General features: G+C 38.8%; 1 protein-coding gene across 4 annotated transcripts; it reads right to left on the bottom strand.

Moving 5' to 3' along the window:
* Nucleotides 1-304: 304 nt before the first annotated feature.
* On the bottom strand, nucleotides 305-18905 carry LOC144516902 (inter-alpha-trypsin inhibitor heavy chain H3-like). 4 transcript variants are annotated; one of them, XM_078248589.1, is made up of 25 exons: nucleotides 18675-18905; nucleotides 17210-17370; nucleotides 17016-17120; nucleotides 16491-16653; nucleotides 16279-16389; nucleotides 15785-15913; nucleotides 15547-15663; nucleotides 15159-15327; nucleotides 14964-15074; nucleotides 11773-11954; nucleotides 11453-11632; nucleotides 11233-11354; nucleotides 10050-10297; nucleotides 9661-9678; nucleotides 9374-9406; nucleotides 7610-7624; nucleotides 7125-7139; nucleotides 6775-6816; nucleotides 6488-6508; nucleotides 5551-5613; nucleotides 3741-3848; nucleotides 1416-1584; nucleotides 856-1004; nucleotides 635-719; nucleotides 305-530 (listed from the first exon to the last, which is right to left on the bottom strand). In XM_078248589.1, the coding sequence occupies exons 1-25, from the start codon at nucleotides 18744-18746 to the stop codon at nucleotides 416-418; spliced, it is 2703 nt and encodes a 900-aa protein (XP_078104715.1). In that variant the 5' UTR covers nucleotides 18747-18905; the 3' UTR covers nucleotides 305-415. The 4 variants fall into 4 exon arrangements, with proteins under 4 accessions (XP_078104715.1, XP_078104716.1, XP_078104717.1 ...); XM_078248590.1 differs by having other exon boundaries at nucleotides 5551-5610; XM_078248591.1 differs by lacking the exon at nucleotides 6488-6508.
* Nucleotides 18906-20439: the final 1534 nt, after the last annotated feature.

Here is a 20439-nt window from a genome sequence, read left to right as displayed (position 1 = left end):
TGACGCACGTTCGTCACGGAAGTAAAGACTGGACTACAATAGAGCTGTTTGGAGCAGTTTGTGAACAGTGTTTTCTGTTGGAGATGGTAAGTCCCTTTGGGGTGGACTTTGGGCTTTTTCACTTTGTAAACCTATAACGTGCACAAAAAGATATATAACACAATAAAGGAAAGGGGAAAAGCCAAAGAGCACTTTAAGAATAAAGTTTTAAGATTGAAGAATTATTCCAAACAAATAAAACAGTGATGCCATCTGAAAAATCCATTATGATCTAACTTCATACAAGACAACGAAAGATCTGGGATATTATTTATTTGTTTATGTTAGTAACAGGTGGAAAGTTTTTTCCTAGATCAGTGTTTGCCTGTTTTTCTTTAAAATGAAATCTTTGCAAGTGATTTAACATAATTCCCAGTTAAAGTTGAGTAACGATGAAATCATCCAGGCGTCTCTGCAGGACAGACTCCGCAGACATGAGCCAGCAGTCCAGTGTCGGGGGAGAGGCTATACTGTAGTCAACAGCATTGGCCCTACAAAAGAAAGACAAAAATAGTCATATATCTTTGTGTATAATATGAGTAATAATAATTAAAGCACTCTCTAACAGCTTTATTTTTCATACAAACATATATACCTGGTAACGTCAATCTCCTGGTCTTTGATCTTAAGTTTTGTTGAGGGAGTTTGTTGCACCTCCTCATAAACTGCTGGCTTTAGAGCTGGACACAAAGATGACAAACAATAAAGCAATGACAATAAAAAGCTGCCACTACAAGAGACGCAGCAAAAAATATTTGTCTTCTGACACTAATCATTTTTGACCTGATATCAAATCAAACAAACATTTTCACCCACCTATAATTCCTGAAACGTTGTTGTCCAGTGGCTGCTGTCTCAAAACCGGCCAGAAGAATTCTACGCCATCCTTCTCATGAATATAGATGACCATGCGTGTGTCTCCAGCTGCAACATCTATTTCCTTGTTCCGCCTAATCACTGTCAAACTAGAAAAATATGCACTTTGTCTTAATTTTGGACTTGTTTGCACTTGTTTCAAAGGAAAAGTTTGATATTGTAGGAAATATGCTGATTGGCTTTCTTGTAGCGAGTAAGATGATAAGTTTGATACCACTCATGTTTGTACAGGAAATATGAAGCTACAGTCAGCAGCCAGTTATCTTAGCTTAGCATAAAGACTGGAAACAGAAGAAACAGCTAGCCTGGGTCTGTCCAAGGGTAACACAATCTCCACCAGCACCTCTAAAGCTCACTAATTAACATGATGTATCTTGTTTGTTTAATTCGTACAAAAAGGTGTAGTAAAAACAACAAATCTTTTAAGTTTTTACAAAAGTTTTAAGGGGGGTGATGTGCCTGACTATTTCTTGGTTGGGACCATTACAATGCAAAGTCACCTTCCAGCTGTGATGAGATCCTGTCCAGTGTGGCGTGTCAGTATCTGTCCCTCTCGTACAGTGATGACATTGGTGTCAACCTCAACATAAAGGTCAGTCTTGAAGTGGATGACAATCCTTCTGAAGCCTCCATTCATTACTGTATCAAGCTCACCATTCACAGACAGCTCTAATACAAAAGAGAACAAATGCAACTCAACACCACACTTATATAGTACATAGATCCTACACTTAAGTGTAATTACCAGTACAACAACATAAAAAAATACTCCACTTAAAATCCCACTTAAGTAAAAGTACAGAAGTATAATTAGTAAATTGTACTTGAAGTATCAAAAGTAAAAGTATTGCACTATAACAGTGTAGTAGTGGTACTCAATCTAGGGGTCAGGCCCACAGGATCTTAAGAAATGATTAATTTAGTAAACATAAATTTGAATTAATCTTTTGGTGTTTTCTCTAATCTTTGCTTTTTTCTTAAATATTAGATAATTTTACCTCTTTAGACCAAAAAACTATTTTCAATGAAATCATCTGATAAAGTTAAGAGGGGAAACATCTCTTTGGTGGTACACATACACATACTCATACAGGTACTTCAAAATTGTACTTAGGGACCGTTCGGTATTTATGGAATGGACCACCGGAGGAAAATAGGGTAGGGTCATGTCTTTTTATTTTTTGCTGAGGGGAGGGTCATCCAACATTTTTTAGTCTGGGGGGGGGGGTCACCCAACTTTTTTATTCATGAAAAGAGCAAAATTTCAAAGTGGCTTGTTTGGTGCATATTTATCCATGTAGCTCTCAGTCTCGGCCCCCTAGCAGATGGGTCTGACCGCATACGTGGAGTTTGCTGGGGGGGGCAGGAGGAGCACTGCCCCCCTGGTGGCTCAAACAGGTAATTGCATTGTTTACAAAATGAGTGGAATAATTACATCTGGCATGACCAGATATTTTTTTAAATATCCTAAATAACACAAAACAACTAAATGGTGGTAGGTAATACATCTGATTTCATATACTGCTTTAATAAAAAAAAAAAAATACCCGGCTGACGATGGGAGCAGCAGGACGCAAAAAACGAAAGTTACTGTTGCACTAGTCTGGACATCTTGCTGTGCCAACCTTGCAATAAAGGTTTCCTAAATGCCAAGTATATAAATGTGATGTCAGCTTACTAATTTCTTGCGGGTTTTGTGTAGTTTTGGACTTGTATACGTTTATTCCACTTTGTTTAAACGGCGAAGTGGAGAGACCTCGTTCACCTGTTTGGAGCTGGCTGGTGAATCTCACGCTCGTATAGGCCTTGCTGGATACACCGTGTCATTTACCTTTTTGTGGATCTACTGATCGCTGTGGATAACTTTTTTTCCTGTGTCATTGGATTACAGCAAAATAGCCTACGGATCTTTTTTCTCAGCGTGTCTTAACGTTTTATGGTGTGACTGCGCTTCGTTTCTGCGTTTGGAGAGGCATCTCAACAGACTGTAGGTCCAACACTGATTGTTCACTGTTACATTTTAGTTGAATGTAAGCGTCTGTCTATTGCGTTCCAAAACAGCCGTGCCGCGATTGGATTTTATAAGGGCGAATTGTTAAATTGTTACAATGTAACTTAACATCTGCTTTAAAAATAAACATATGTGTTTTGGAATAAAGCCTAATGTTCAGCTTCGGCAGCTTTACCTATGTGCTAAAATATACAATGACGAAGCCTAGTGACGAGGCCATAGCAACCAGTGTTGAATTGGTTATATCCCAGTGTCCTTTGCTGAATGGTTTCAATGTTTTATTGTTTTATTTCATGTGACTACTAGTTTACTAGAGGAGTATCTTAGTATTTGAAGTAATGCAGTAATGCATGAAGTGTGCATTTAGTTTCCATGCTTATTGTGTTTCCACAACAATGTTAGTGAGTAAATCTACTGAAATGGCCACTACACCATAACAGAGGAGTGGGATGTATAAGATGAGAATGCAGAGGTTAAGGCCTGTATGTCAGGGCTGCAAAAATCAAGTGGTATCTGTGTTTTTTTGCAAGTGCAAAATTGCATGCAAGGGGAGGGTCATAGGAAAATTATTATTGATGAGGGGAGGGTCAAGTCTTTTTAGGTTCAGAGGCTGCAAAATTTCTCTGCTGGCACCTTAATTAAATAATGAACAGACCCTTAAGTATAGTACTTAATTAAATGTACTTAGTTATTTTCCACCACTGCAAACTAGAGGATAATTATGGGTTGATACACATTATATAACCGACTATTGACTGGGCTGTTAAAGGAATTTAAGAAAAACTGTGATGGCACAAAGAGTAATATTACTGACCCCTGTTGGGATGGTGAAGTAGTTTAAGGCGAACATCTCCAGTGACATCAAAGCAGAGTGGAAGAGACAGATTCTCAGTTTTTAGCAGAAACCTGTGGGAAAGAGGAACTAGAGAGAAACACAGAGTCACACAGCAGAAGGAAACACTGAAAATGATTGTTGCTCTCAACACCAATTGAACTAACTTAAACGGGTGATAGAATGATTATATAGGGTATTTCCGAAATAGGGTATGTAACATTGGTTGGGCTGAAAATGGCCTGGGTGCTGTGCTGTTCTATGCGCCCTAATGCAACCCTGTGAAATAGCCCTAGAATGAAACAAGAGTTTTTCTCCCTTTTATGGTATGCTCATGAATATTTAGATGAGCCACGCGTTGATTGGTTGGTTTACAACGAGCGAAGCTGAGGAGCAAAGACGCCAACCGCACTTACTGGGACCGGCAGCTCGCTCTGCTCTGTATCCAGCGCACAGTCACCTTTTCTGGGGTAACTCACACCTGCCAACATTTGGCATGGCGGCTACTGTAGGTGTTAAGTGTATTATTTACATTGCAAAATAAATTAAAACATAACTTAATTTATTAATATCAGGGAATATGCCTGCCACACTCGCAGTTACTAGATCACCAACTACCGCTGACATGACAGAGCTCCACGACCAGCAGCTCATGCTGCTCTGTCACCTTTTCTGGGGTAATTGAACCACCAACTACCGCTTACCTGGAGCACGACGACCGGCAGCTCGCGATGAAATGTGAAAAGTGTCCGCATTCCCTGTACAGTCTGGAACACTGCATTTACGACCGTGGTTCATTTTCAATATCCTTGAACCAAACTTTCTTCTTTGTAATTCCCGTGGAAGTACACAGAGCAGCGCACAGCTAAACTAGTGTCTGAGATCTACGCAACCTACATTCAGAACACCAGCTGGTCTCAGACCAGTGGTCTGTATGTACATTTTGGGGCGTGACAAATGTACAAACCAGAGCCAAATAAGGTACAGCCACAGAGTTGACGTCAACTATTAGCTTTGTTGGGATTCGCCCGTTTTCAGCGGCAGTTTCAAATTGTGAGATTTGCAGAGGAAAGAGGTGTCATTGGGACTTTGAGGTTCTCTGTATGCCCATTTTACCCACCGAACTGTCGTTATTCAACTATGACAAGGTAAACTCTGGTTTGCATTCTATCACCCCTTTAAGATGAATTATAGAGTGTTTGATAATGATTATCCAAATTCTTGACTATCATGTGGTGATCAGTAAACATGTATCATTTGAGAATTACATTTACAGTAAAAGGTAAAAGCACACCTGTACTTGTGTGGCACATAAAGAATGAAAGACGAGTACCATTATGTTCTCAGACTCACAAGATTACAATGAACAGTTCATTGTAACCCAAATTATCTTATTTTACTATTTATGGTCACAGACAAGAATCTCTTAGTAAAAGTACACCCTTCTTTACCTGGTCTTCTTTAACACCACAACAAATTACTTTGGGCGTATTATATGCACATGTATGTGTGTTACAGTATACACATGTGAGGCCTTTGTTGTCAGTCTTTGTAACTAATATTTTTACCTCATAATAAATTACCAACATTTTTGTATGATTTTATAGAAACTATACCATGAAACATGCTATGTGTTTTTTAATCTACATTTTACCTACAAGTAATTTCACCACATCTATTTCTGCCTCAACCAATACCAAATGTCCTAGCTGTTAGAAATATTTTGCAAACCATCTTTTGTTGGCAAATATTAAATTTGAAGGATGGATCAGAACTGCAAAATTAAGTTTACCTGGTGAAGCTACCATGGAAACAACTTGATCACTGTTGGTCGGTGAGACTTCAAGGAATTCTGCTAAATGAACAGTGAAATTGAAGAATTAAACATCTGTTAGTATGTACATTTCTGTAAAAATACATATTTGTTACACAACAATATCTATATTTAGAAAGGCACAGAAGAGTTAGCTTCTAAAAACTATGAATGTTACACATTTTTAAGTTACTGCAGTCTAGTATTACAAAAAAGTATTAATCAAAGAAATGAAAACGTTGTTATTATGAGAAAACTAAAACTATTTACAAGACCTATATTTTGTAATTGCGGTTAAACTATCCCATATAGTTGAAGACAGTTTCATTGTAATTATGAAAGATTATATTGCATATTATATGTATATATCGGTACCAAACTAAAGAATTATGGGTAGAATGAAGGACTGTGAAGGAATATGTCTTTGAAGTGTCACAGTTCATTATAGTAAGGTTAATGCCGATAAACTAGTACTGATAAACTTGCACTGTTGTACAAGGACTGAATGGCTTATGGAAATGTCCAGAGCACCCCTTATTCAAGCAGTACCCCTCACAAGACATGCAAAAGATTTCACAGTTCAGAGCGACTGCCAAGGCCCCTTGCCTTCACCTGCTGGCAAACCACTAGAATTTGTGACACCACAGGTCGCCTGCAATGTCCCCTCCAGGTGTGTCTGCAGGAGGGGACCAAAGTTTCCCTGATCTAAGCAGTGTCTTGTGAAATACATTTAGCTAAGAAGAACAAAAGATTTACCCATGAGGTGATCATTACATGCGATGTGGAATAAACCTTGCCTTAGTCAAATTTCAACAAATTTTGGATATCACTCAAGAAATGTGAACAAATCTCAATATACAGTGAAATATGTACACGAGAGTAGTCATATCAGAGCAGTGCACATGTGTACCCATACCTGCAACAACTAGAGCTCTCTCTGTTAAAAGGAAAAAATATGTTAACATGACATTGTGATACAGTTAAATAACTTTGAAATAGTCATAATAGGAGATAATCCACCCTGAGAGAATTTATATCTGGGAGGGGTCAGTTTAGTGCCATTTTGGTATCTGAATAAACCTTGCCTTAGTCATATTTCTACAAATTTTGGTGTCACTCAAGAAATGTGAACAAATCTCTATATAAAGTAAAATATATACACGAGTGTATTCATATCAGAACAGTGGACATGTGTAACCATACCTCTGGAGAAACCCCTACTAACGCCTTGAGAACGATGCCTCGCTGTTAAAAGGAAAAAAGATGATAACATGACATTGTGATACAGTTGTTAAATAACTTTGAAATAGTCATGATTTCTAAATTAGCTTGCACCGTCCTCCACACTCAGTTTTTCTGCTCAGTTCTTTTTTTACAAAATGAAAACAACGCATTGTACTGCAAAGAATACAAATGTGTCCAGTACACATGAGATATGTATGCTGTAGGGCTATATACATTATATGAAATACATGATATTAGTAATTAATGAATAGTCATGAATCTGTCATGTCAGAATGCTGCAGATGTGTACTTATGTATTTATGTCTTACCTGGCATATGTTGTGCTGTTAAAAAGAAAGAGATGATAACAGAAAAGTTGTTAATTTACTTTGAAATGGTGATGGTTGTAGATTAACTTGCTGTAAGTCATTCTGTATCAGGTTTTATTCAAGTGGAATCTTATCACATTGTTTCACATATGGGAGAGTTAGACAGTTGAAACAAATAATATTACTTTTAGAAAGAAACAAGTAATTCAGGAGATAATCCACAGTGAGAAAATGTATAGCTGGGAGGGGTCAGTTTAGCGCCATTTTGGTATCTGAATAAACATTGCCTTAGTCATATTTCTATAAATGTTGGATGTCACTCAAGAAATGTGAACAAATCTCTATATACAGTACAATATATACACAAGTGTATTCATATCAGAACAGTGGACATGTGTAACCATACCTATGGAGAGACCACTACCAACACCTTGAGAATGACGCCTCGCTGTTAAAAGGTAAAAAGATATGTATCTATGTCTTACCTGGCATAAATTGTGCTGTTAAAAAGAAAGAGATGATAACAGAAAAGTTGTTAATTTACTTTGAAATGGTCATGGTTAGTTTGCTGTAAGTCATGCTGTATCAGGTTTTATTCAAGTGGAATCACGTTTCAAATATGGGAGAGTTAGACAGTTAAAACAAATAATATTACTGTTAGAAAGAAACGAGTAATTCAGGAGATAATCCACCCTGAGAGAATGTATAGCTGGGAGGGGTCAGTTTAGCGCCATTTTGGTATTTGGCATGCCCCCTTGACCGAGGCTATTATTAAGAGAGAAAGGCCAGGATCCTCTCTCCCCCTTTTTCTTTTCCGTTTCTTCATCCTGCTCATCTCTACGGTTGACAGTCCTGGCAACCTCTTTTTAGACTTCCCCTGCTTCTCCTGAAACACCCCAACCTGGCCTAAAGTGCCCTGTGCGCCCGGTATTCAGGTGGGTCCCCTGATCTCCAAAGAAAGCTCTCAAGATTTGAACCCTAAGTGGCTGCTTCCAGCTTGAAGCTATTCCAGTCTGTGCTATTCCTGTGTGCCGACACTGCTAAAGGTCAGAGAGAAGAAACAACAGACAACTGGCATCACCTTTACAGTCACAACTTGGTTGAGAACCTGAAGATTTCCTCATTGTCGATTAAAAGATGGCAGCGCCGCTATATTGAATTAATCGCAACCGAGTTGAATTGAATCGAAACCGAATCGAAGCCGAGGAAATCAGAGACTTCCCAAGCTAATCCATGCAAGGGCTTACGCCCCAACATCCGCCTACCTCTCCCCTACAGCGCAGTTTACACTCTGACCATCCATCCGAGTAGGTGAATCTTTACTTTTTCTGTGATCGAGGTTGATGCTCTTGCTTAAGAGTGATTAGGGTATGTTAGATCAGGAGATCTCCCATCAGTAATCTTTTACCTCCCAATAATCTCGCAGCAGCTGAAGTGCATTAATTTGTTTAATGTGTGAATGCCAAAATTTCATCTCCTTTTGGTTGTCTCTTTTGTAACTACAAAGCTATCAGTCTTGCTTCCATTACATTCATTCATAGGCCTATTTTTATATAGCGGTAGGCGTAGGTGTGTATATTCATAGTAGTTAAAGGTGCTCTAAGCGATGTTGGGTGACGTTACTTCTTGTTGACGTTCAAAGTATTTTCAAACAAAACGAAGACTAGCTCGCTCCTCCCTCCTCCTCATCCCGTTCCCTCCCTTCTGTGCTTCAGCGCACTAACCCCCCCCCCCCCTCCCCAAATCCTTCTTGTCTGTTATTGGCTGAACACTGGAACACGGTTTGTGTATGTTTGCATGGTCCAGGTTGGACCACTTTGTTTTTGTTGGCGTGTGTGGACCCTAGGCTGTCTACAGAGACCGCATTTTTTTACAGTGTGTTTAGGGGACCGGCAGCTCGCGGATAGTGAGGAGATGTTTGCTGTATGTGACAAAACATGTTGTAACCTAAAAAATGCGTGACATTGCTTAGAGTACCTTTAATAAATCACTTGATTACGTGTTTTGTGTGTGTGGAGCATTACGATCACTGGACACAAACTCAGGAGCAACCTTCAGAATTGAGACTTAATTAATGGATAAGCTATTGATTTTCCCTTTTCGCTGGTGGATTTCTTGTGAAAGTTAAATTTAATATTAAACTTTCATTTCCATTAGTACAAAGTAGAGAAAATAAAATAAAATACATTATATTACAAATATTATTAAATCAATCGTGTAGCTGTTATGTCAGAATGGCGCAGATGTACCTATGTCCATTGGCATAGGCCAACCACCTGGTACTGTTAAAAAGAAAAAGATAAAATGAAGTTAAGATAAATAATAAATAAATAAATAATTTACTTTGAAAAAGTTATGATTTTTTTGTTTGGTTTTTCACATAATGTAAACAACACATTGTTCTGTGAAGGATGAGAAGATTTATTCATGAGAGAGAATGTATGCTAAATTACATTGTATTATTATGTAATATAGTGTATCTTTCATGTCAAAACAGTTCAGATATGTGTACCTATGTACCTACTGTATGCCTTACCTGGAAAAGACATTTGTGCTGAAAAAGATGATAACATGATGTTATTTATTTACTTTAAAATAATCAACATTGTATGTCATTTGGTTTCATTTCCATCAATGGTCTGCTAATTTTGCAGACACTTGAGTATTAGCAATTAACGTTTACATTAACTGAATAAATTATTTATTTTTTCATATTTATGTCCAGTTCCATACCCACACTTAAAATTAGATTTATTAGTGAAACCCACTGTAGACAGGAAATCTACATGTATAGTTGTAATTGAAAATGATAACTGTATTTTTACATTGTGATTACACCACCTGTTATCAAATCGTGCTGGAATAATAAACTTTTGACACTCGATTTTGCATTGTGTTTGTTTTGTTAACGTTTGTGTTGCTTACAAGTAAAGGAACCGCCGTATCCCTGAAGACCCATCCCCACAGTATTTTTTGGCAAGGGTCTATGCCCTATAGGAGATGACCGTGCCTGTGTTGTTTCACCTTCCTTAGGTTTATGGAGCACATCTGTGTTTTCCCCCAGAGGCTTGGTGACCACCATGGATGTAAGTGGGGTTACAAAGCTGTACTTCAGCGACAGCTCCAAGGCCTCTTTCTTCACGTTCTCCTTCTCAGCTCCAGAAAACAGCAGCCTGGGTCACAAATTTTGTCACAAATTTGACAATTTGAAAACATTTGACATGACAGTAAAGTATGATAAAGTTAATTAACAGCTAACACTACTTTTGATAACATTGTGTTGTGTTTGTTGTATTAGTGCTGACATGATTGTTGATGGTAACATAACTGTGAATGTACATGGACATTTCCATGTCTAATTAGTATACCAAAGTGACTTTATTGAGAGAAAGAAGTAAGAACGCTTGAGCAATGCTCAGGTGGCGATATAACTTTACATTCAAAGTGAAAATTAAAGAGCTTTTACTGCATAATTTGAAGTTGTTGAAGCATTTCATTTTACTGTGAAGAACAGAAGTACGGTCCCAGATGTGTTGACAGCATTGATGTTAATTTGGGCGACTTGTAAATACGGTTATACCATCCATGTATGTATTATGGTTAAAACCCCCGAAAAACCAGCAGTGCCCAGTGAGTTCTTACAGCGGGGATAAAAGGGTGTCCGAGTAAGGGTATAAAGCACGGCTAATTCACCGGTATTAGTTTCCTTATTTCGACTCTTGTAAAGACAAAGCTAAAGTACAGTAAATAGTAAAAATAATATTTCGTTAAAAAGGTAAATGGACTGTATGGACTGTATTTTTATGGCGCTTTTCTAGTCTTACCGACTACTCGCTACTACGCTTTTACATAGTACAGGAACCATTCACACACATTCATACACTGGTGGCCGAGGTTGCCATACAAGGTGCCACCTGCTCATTAGATTAAAAAAAAAATAAAAAAAATCACACACCGATGGTGCAGCATCAGGAGCAATTTGGGGTTAAGCGTCTTGCCCAAGGACTCTTCGACATGGCACTACAGGGCCAGGGATTGAACTACCGACCTTCCGATTGGTAGATGATCGCGCTAACACCTGAGCCACAGCTGTCAACATCACACTCACTCTTTCTCCAGAAGCTGTTTGACTGTGAGGTAGGCCCAAACCCTCTGGATGTGGCTGTCAAAATCTGTCCCAGTGTACTCCACGGTGGCATTTGTCTCAGAAAACGTCACTCTTCTATCCCTCTGTCATAGTCCAAATTAATTATTATGTCAGTATACACAAGGACTTTCACCAATTTTCAGAAAACTACAGCTGATGTGCTGTGTGGAGCGATCCTTACCGAAATGGCTACAACTTGTGGAGTGAAGGTTTCAATGTCGTTGTCAGTGATCTGACCGGCCACCACAATCTCAGAGCCATTATAATACTGGCTGAAGTTAGTCTGGGTAAGATTGGTCCCTCCATTATAGATCATTTTCACATCTGTCAACAGAGGAGTGGCCACCTCTTCATAGAAACCCTGTTGACATACGGTACAGTATGGACACTGTATGAATGTTTATCTCTCCACAGCCAATCAGGATACATTTTATCTATGGAAATTAAGCAAATCACATGCTAAACAGAGTATTTATAATGTGAGCAAGTTAATTCAAATACCTTCAGCTGTAAATCAGCGTCAGAGTCTTCGTAAATCCGTCGTGCCACACCATTGTTCTGCAGCGACATCTTGTCAAGGAACTCAAAATTGACATCATAACCAAAACCAAGACAGTAGAGAGGGAACTTGTCTGCAATATCCCTTCTGACATTTGATTGTATTAGTTCAAGATTTATCACCCCTGCAAAGAACCAAAGCATGGGATTTAAAAGGGAAAGTTGAGCTCAAATTTCCTCACACAGTAAAATGTATTTTACTTTTTTATACCTTCTTTATGGCCAAAGGAAAATTTTAACATCGTCCAGGCTCTTTACAGAGTGGAGGAGTCAAATAATCAATTTAGTAATTTTTGTCCAAACCGTAGCATTAAGCAGGTCCCCTAATACTGTATCTGAAGTCTCTTTCCCGAAATTCAGCCGTAGTGCAGAATTACAGCCACTAGAGCCAGTCCCACAATGAGCTTTCCTTAGTATGTGCCATTTTTGTGTCTGTAGCTATTGAGGAGGAGAGGGGGGGGGGGGCAAGGTGGGGGGGGGGGGTGTGGCCTTGACCAACTGCCACTTTGCTCGTTTGAAAGCCATGATGTCTCTCTTTCATGGGTGGACCAAATTCTCTGGGCGGGCAAAGCAGAGAAAGGGGAGGTAACCTTGCTCCTTATGACCTCATAAGGAGCAAGATTCCAGATCGGCCCATCTGAGCTTTTATTTTCTCAAAGGCAGAGCAGGATACCCAGGGCTCGGTTTATACCTGCCATTTCAAGCCACTGGGGGACCATAGGCAGGCTGGGGGAACGCATATTAATGTTAAAAAACCTCATAAAGTGAAATTTTCATGCCATGGGACCTTTAAGAGGCACAAAGGCACTCTTCAGAACATGCCCCCACAACTGGCATTTTAGCTAACTGGGAGCTCTGGCCATTAGCTGCAGCACCTACAGGTTGCTTACACCCATTTTGTTTTTGTTTTTTCCTATTGACAGTACTCGGTGACATCTAGCGATCAAGATTCAGGTAAAAATTGGCCGGATTTCTCCTTTAAATAGATCACGTTACAGTCAGGAATGCACCGAATCCAGGATTTGGCTTCAGATTCGGCCAAATATTGGGCTTTTTGACGGGGTTCGGTTTTTGCCGAAACTTAGAATTTTTTTCCACCAAACCCTACGCGCGCTACGTTGGTCAACATAAAGACGCCGCCGTTGATTACGGGAAGGTGTTTACGTAGGTGGACCGCTCAATGCAGTAGGCTGTGAGAAAGTGAAAAGGGAAGGGGAAAAAAAGTGTTGTTTGGCAGTACTTTCACTCAAAAGAAGGCGATTCAAGTCGAGCTACATGTTCAATTTGCAATGCTGATTTGTCTCGTGGAGGACCCTGAACAATACACAACATCGCCGCTGTTAAAACATTTGCGTATGAATCATCCGAAAGAATACAAGTTGTGCAAAGTTGTTTACTTCATTAATGTGTTTACTGTGTTAAAGGACAATTCCGACGCAAAATGAACCTAGGGGTTAATAACAGATGTGTACACACTCTGTCGTTCTCTGGGACATGTTTTCATGCTAATTGATTGTGTTTGTAGCTTGAACGAAGCTAGCGCGGACCGCTGATTAGCTTACAACGCTAGTATTCGGGGCACAGGGAAAGTAAAAATAAATCGCTATTTTGTACCACTAAAAAGGCTCAAAATATCACCAAACTTCAACGGTAGCATGAGGGTCCCTACATGTTAACAGAAGCATTGAGAAATTTGTAAGTGTACAGACTATTGTTGAACGAAGAGCTGTGGGAGCTCCGTGAAAGGGCTACGAGAGAGAAAGAGCTATGCTGCAACAGAGCCTCATACTTCGGGAAACCAGTCATGACTTACAGCTGGCAATGCAAACTAAAATCAAAAGCAATTTGCTCAATATATCTGAAATAATCGCACCGATGTAAAACATAACTTGTCTAGTGTACTTACTCAGTGGATAACTGTCTATCTGGTCCCTCCGGTCTGGGTCGCCGTCTCCAATTTATTTTCGGGACATTGCGGCATAGCTCTCTCTCTCTCGTAGCACTGAGCTCCCGCAGCTCTTCGTTCAATAAACTGTCTGTACACTTACAAAATTCTCAATGCTTCGGTTAACATGTAGGGACCCTCATTATGCTACCGTTGAAGTTTGGTGATATTTTGAGCCTTTTTAGTGGTACAAAATAGCGATTTATTTTTACTTTCCCTGTGCCCCTCTTCTAGCGTTGTAAGCTAATCAGCGGTCCATGCTAGCTTCATTCAAGCTACAAACACAATCAATTAGCATGAAAACATGTCCCAGAGAATGACAGAGCATCACAGCATTACTATTAAAGACAACAATATTGTTGTCTTTAATAGTAATGCTGTGCTGCTGTATGAAGAGGAATCCGCTGACACTGATCTCGATTATAAAAAGGTTTATTACATCAGAGATTTCAGCATCAATTTAAAGACTCCATGGACACCTGGATAGACGACCGACCCAATCTTAAAAATGTGTCGCTCTGCCTTTTCTTTCTGTGAACACAGTATATATCCTGTGCATTGTATTAACATAAGACATGATATATGTAAGTATATGATTGGAGTAGGGAACTGACCAATCGATGCCTTTTATCTGGCATAACTCCAAAAAAGGACTCTTCTGTCTTGGGGGGCCCTCTGCTTATGTTAACAGTTTCCAGATGTTTTCAATAAAATTGGGGTAAAGTTCATGCATCTCCTTATACCAAATCTTAAGTCAAAGTTTATAGAAAGTTATAGAATGTTCATATACTACAATATATATATATATATATATATATATATATATATATATATATATATATATATATATATATATGAGGGAATTACCTACAATTCGTAGCATTGTATATATATATATATATATAATCACAATGCTACGAATTGTAGGTAATTCCCTCAGGCAAAGTCTGCAGAAATGGGGACTTACAGAAAGTGTTCAGAAAGGGCTCAAATGTCTGCGAGAGAGCCCTCATGCACTAGACAATTTGACAGTGGAACAGCCTTAAGCCCTCACAGACTCAGCGGGAACAGTCTCAAAGTCTGTGAGTGTGGAGATTGGGATTGGCCCATGGACTGTGTCGTTAGGAGTTTTACATTAATCTCTTGAAGTATTTTCTCACGTTTGTGTGCATGTGTGTTTTATTGTAACCTGAGGTTGGGTCTCCATCGGTGAGAAGTATGACGATAGACGCTGAACCTTCTCTGGGATGTGCATTCAGCATACGTGCTCCTTCCAACACTGCTGCGTTAATGTCTGTGGCTGAAATGGAATGAAACTATGTTTCATTACTGCCATTACTAAAATAGTCGCATACCTTCATGAAATATTTATTAAAAACCTCACCTCCTCTCTCATTAATATTCCGTGCAAATGTCTTAGCACTCTCCAGGTTTTTCTTGTTGGCCTGAACAAGTTCTTGTTTCCAGTGAAAAATGCTGCTATCAAAAGTGATAAGACCAAAGTGGTCATCCTCTGCCAGGTCGTTCAAGATGTGGATTAATGCTAATCGGGTCTGGGCAAAAACATCATTCACACATAAGAAATGAATATATGTGTGTGTGTGTGTATATATATTATTATTATTCATGTAAGAAACCATGTAATATTGTTCTTTTCACATGTTCTTAATAAAGCTTTCTGTAAAGTGAATCACAGACATAATTAACTGACATTAAAACATCCAGTGCTACAGTCACAATCCGTCACAAACTTAACTCTTCAAATGCTGTACCTGTTGCATTTTTCTGCCCCTCATTGAGCCACTTTGATCAATAACGAAGACAACATTTTTTGGTATGCGGGAAAGACTAGATGGAGCAAAGTGATGAACAAAGTATCCAGCTGATGTCTTCGGGGGAGGAAGAAGAAAGTTAAGATAACAGGGCAAGATAGCCATTTAAATAAGTATGGTATTTTTAACAATGCTAATAGACCATTGGAGTAATCCAGGAAATGAACTATTGCTTTACCTTGATGTCTCCAAGTGAGGTGTCCCTGTTGACGTCATAAACAATAACCAGATCTCCATTCATACCCTGCTCTCCACAGCCATCACATGTTTTCTGTTGGTCCTCTGTTGGGTAGAAATACACCGATGCCTGGAAACAGGATGAAACAGGTTTTAGAGACTCTAGGTGGAAATGGAAATTTGATGAACAGAGTTCATCGGCCAGAAATATGAGCCCTCTGCATTTCGCTCAATTTTATTAGATTCAACTGTATTGTCTCTGCACAGAGTTGACCACTACTTGTACAACAAATGTATGCAGTTTGGCATAACAACAACGTGAAAACTGAACAAATGTGCATAAAGATATACAGTATTTAAAAATGAATAAATGATACTAAGACGTGCACAAGGATGAGCAATAAGACTTGTCTGTGGTCAAACAGATATTCTTTTATTACCAATATTAGTAAAATATCGTTCAGAACAAAGATAGCAATGCTTCACTGCATGTACCTGTTTCTCTGTATGTGTTCTGGTGATGGCATTAGCCAGGGCGTTGGTGCTTAGTCCTCCTTTAACCTCGATGAAATTGATGCCAGCTTTCTCATTAATGTACACATCAACCTGGTATTGAGAATAAATTATAATAGAATAAAATATTTTGAAGCTCTGATTATGTAAAATGTTTTTTTAAGATGGATAGAAACCAACAAGGAAAGACACACCTTGAAGTCTTTGACAGGCTGCATGGGTCGAGCGTGGATTTGCAGCTCGTACTTGCCAAGCTTGCGTTTCAGCAGCTCCTCATATGTGAGTTCAAAGGTAACCTTTTTGTGGGCAGCCACAGTCACAGAGGTCTTAAATTCCTCGAGGGTCCTCCCTACAGAACTGCAATAGAGACGATACATTAAAGCAGTGGTCCTCCTTCTGACCCCTTTACAATGGAACAATAAAACTTATGACCTCTCATCACAGGTTATGGTGTAGATGTGAGATGGGAGTAATTCAACTAAAGAGTGACATTTCCTTCTCAAATTATTTCATTTGAAGAATTTCAAAGACCTGAAGGCATTAAAGTAGCCGTATTTAAAAAGAAAAAGCCATACATTTGAGAAAAGTCAGACAAAACAAAGATTTTATTCTTTTTCTCCTCCTTTTTCCTGAAGGACACACAAGGCTCTTCTAAAAAATACAACATAAAAACAAGCTTCATTAGACTTGGCAATAAACTGATCCATTGATCTATGTACCTGACAAGCCCAGCACTTTGGCCACGGGACACAGCCTCAGTGTACTGCTGCTGAGCTTTCTCTTTACCTTTCACAACACCATCGTACCATTGGCCATCTATAAACCTGAAGAAGAACATAAAAAATCTTTGTTTATATACATACTCCTAAATAAAAAGTCAAAATCCTATAAAAATCATTTTTGCTTCACACACATTCTGAATTTACTGATGAAGGCGTTCTTGGGAATCCGGACCTGGAACTCTATTTCCTTTGAGTCGTCCATGCGATTGGCCACGCGGCTTGTGATGACCGTGGTTGCATAACGACTGGTCACTGTGGAGTTGATGTGAAAGCTGTAGATGTTCCAGTTGTCCTGAGCAAATACAGGAGGAGGCACATTTCACAATAAAATAAATGGCTGACGACCAGCTGACCAAAGATCAGATGATGGTGAAAAACAAAAAAGTGTGGGTGGTATCAGTGAAATCTTGTTGGTCTAACTGCAGAAACACCCCATTCTCATTGTTTTATCCATCGTTTTGTTTTCACATGGCAATGACTCCCAATACTACTGAACCTTTACCAAGTCTTAACCCTAAAATGTAAAGTCAGGGGCACCAGCTTTTCCTGAAACAGATTTACGACCTGACAAAATGTGTAATACACACACGCACGCATGCATGCATGCACGCACACACACACACACACACACTACAACTTAATACTTCTACTTCACTATATCTCAGAGACAACATTGCATTTTCCACTTTACATTTACATTTACGCTACATTTTCATACCAGTGAAGCATACTGTCCAATGAAAACCTAAATTGAATGGCCATATGTAACCATGCATTTGAAACATTAGTTTGTGATAAAACTGAAGGATGAATGGTTCCTTTATGGGTTGAAAAAATCGTCCTACTTTTTAAGCTAACTAAACTTTTTTTTAACCGTGTTGGATCGGCTGTAAAATGCATTGTCACAAAGCTGCAAACTTGCTGTTTTTCTGAGCTCATGAAACGTTTGTTTTTTTTAAAAGAGAGATCTTATAGAATATGATGCATTGCTGTAGATTAAACTACCCAACAGTATATAAAAAATTACCTTAACCTTAAACATCTACAGCAGTAAAATGCAACAAACACAAATGCAGCAGTACAGTAATATCAATCTAAAAACATCTTATATAATAATAAAACACAACTGCACAATGTCAACATTTACTTATGATACTTGCAGTAAATTTAGCTGATAAAGCTATTGCATGCGGGACTTTTACTTGTAGTCCAGGATTTTCAGGGTGGTATTAGTACTTTTACTCAAGTAAAGAATCTGATTACTTCCCCCACCACTTGTGTTATCATTTCACATGGCAATCACTTGCACACTCCCAATACCAATAACTTTAAATCTTAACCTGAAAATGTAATAATTATGGGGACCAGCTTTTTTAACCCAATATGAAGTTGAGTCCCCCCATTGCGACTGTTTCCCACTGAGTAATAGCCTACACATTTACACACACAATAACATCACTTGTCACTTAAAAGGATATTACATTGTTGACTTACAATAATTCCCTGGAATTTTACCGTAACCTGTGTTACTGTATGTTCAATAGAGTCAGTTTCCTTGCAGTGTAGTGGTGTGTCCTTTAAGTTTTATGACCTCACCTTGTTTGGTAGTGTGCTAGCCAAAACCAGCAGCAGCCCAAAGAGGGTGACTTGCAGCACAGCTCTCTCCATGATGGCTCCACCAGAGTGCAGCCCAGGCAGTTAAAACTGTCTTTTAAACGTAAACAGACAAGGACAACATGAATGTGTACATACGCTGTTTTTTAAAAGGGCAAACTCCACTTTATCTCTCCCTTTCAGCAATCCCTCACTTGCACAACCACACACAAAAACGCATTCCCGCCCACTTACAGTACCTCCTCTGCCTACTGCTGGCAGTCACACACAGAAATAGTCAAGAGACTCACCACAGCATGAAAAAGCAGAAATATATCAGAAATTCAACTGCTTATGTGAACTTTACTGTTGACATCGGCAGTCCAGCTTGCCCACTTTGCCAGCCACAACATTGGTTTGAAAACTTAAAGTAGAAAGCGATACATGGACAAAATGTGGCTTTACAAACAGTATGTTGTGTTTATGAAACAAGTACATGACCAATATTGTATGGTGTCAAGCAAAAATGAATTTATTATTTCTGTCTTCAAGTATGTACAGCTTTTGTGAAAGAGTACTGATCTGACGAGGTCAGGAAAGGGGGAGACAGGTGATACAGCAGCAAAAGGAACCATCAACCTAGCTTTCATTGCATTAAAGAGATCAAATACAGGAGTTACTGTGTAAAGCACAAAGAAAATAGCTACATAGATGTTCTCAAGAAAAATAAAAATAATCTATATGTCATCATGGAAAAAAATTCTGTCTTCAAGACAAAATATTCGGGTTAAATCAAAATATTGTCACACTGTGAAAACAAGGAAGGTTTTTAAAAGCGGCACTCCATCTGTCTTCTGTGGCTCTGGAAAGAGCTTTCCAAATTTTGAAAAATGACCCTGATAATGTCAGCAATGCTATTGAGTTGTATTATGGGAAATGTAGGTTCCAGCATTCCTGGAGCTTGACCAATACTCTGTCTGAATCATTACTCCAAACTACTTCTTGACTACATAGAGTTTTTTCGCCACTGCTTTGTCTTACCAAAATACATCAACACATTGATGCATTTAACAAACTATTCTTCAGAACGACATTTGCTAATAGAAGTTAAACAAGAGAAGTATTGAAAGTGAAAGAGTTGTTTTTGAGACTGCACTATTGAAATAACTGATAGCGTAATGATTGTTGGAGGTCTTTGAATTAAGTCAGCCATAATACATACAATCAGCTGTATGAGCCAGATGATCTTGTGAGGCCAGCATTGAATAAACATAATTTAGAAAACCTATGCATTGTACAAATGAGATGTCAAACAGTTGTGGCTTCTCAATAATTCACATTTTTCGTGTGCCTCTAACATTGTCATATCATCAACATGTATCAAACAACACTCAGTAATCTCTTAAAAACCACAAAGGCAACCATATGTAAAGCTACAGACTGCATTAGTCGAGGTATGGTATAATTAGGATTTTGACTCGTATGTTGAGTCCTTTAGCCCTCCTTGACGTATGGTTTCAATGCCAGTTTCTCCTGTTACATCCTGTAACTCACCACATCGACCTGTGCACATTTAGAATATCAGTGTATTCATGCAGGCGGTGGTGCAGGTGGTAGAGCAATCCCACAAGAAAAATACTTCAGTGAACAAGATTTTGTTTTACAATCTGTGATATTTTATGAACTGCACCATGACCAGATTATAGTGTTAAATTATGTTTTGTTGCTAAATCAAAGATGTGTCAATCCACATTCATTATTCAAATCA

The sequence above is a fragment of the Sander vitreus genome, chromosome 4, assembly GCF_031162955.1.
Source record: "Sander vitreus isolate 19-12246 chromosome 4, sanVit1, whole genome shotgun sequence".
Lineage (NCBI taxonomy): Eukaryota > Metazoa > Chordata > Actinopteri > Perciformes > Percidae > Sander > Sander vitreus.
This window is presented reverse-complemented; position numbering and strand designations above follow the sequence as displayed.

Excerpts from the sequence above, each read along its gene's own strand:
- LOC144516902 (XM_078248589.1), bottom strand. The coding sequence starts at position 18,746 with ATGGAGAGAGCTGTGCTGCAAGTCACCCTCTTTGGGCTGCTGCTGGTT. Across the intron at positions 15,075-15,158 it reads GAATATTAATGAGAGAGGAG|CCACAGACATTAACGCAGCA; the intron begins GTGAGGTTTTTA and ends ATTCCATTTCAG. Across the intron at positions 1,005-1,415 it reads GATCTCATCACAGCTGGAAG|TTTGACAGTGATTAGGCGGA; the intron begins GTGACTTTGCAT and ends ATATTTTTCTAG.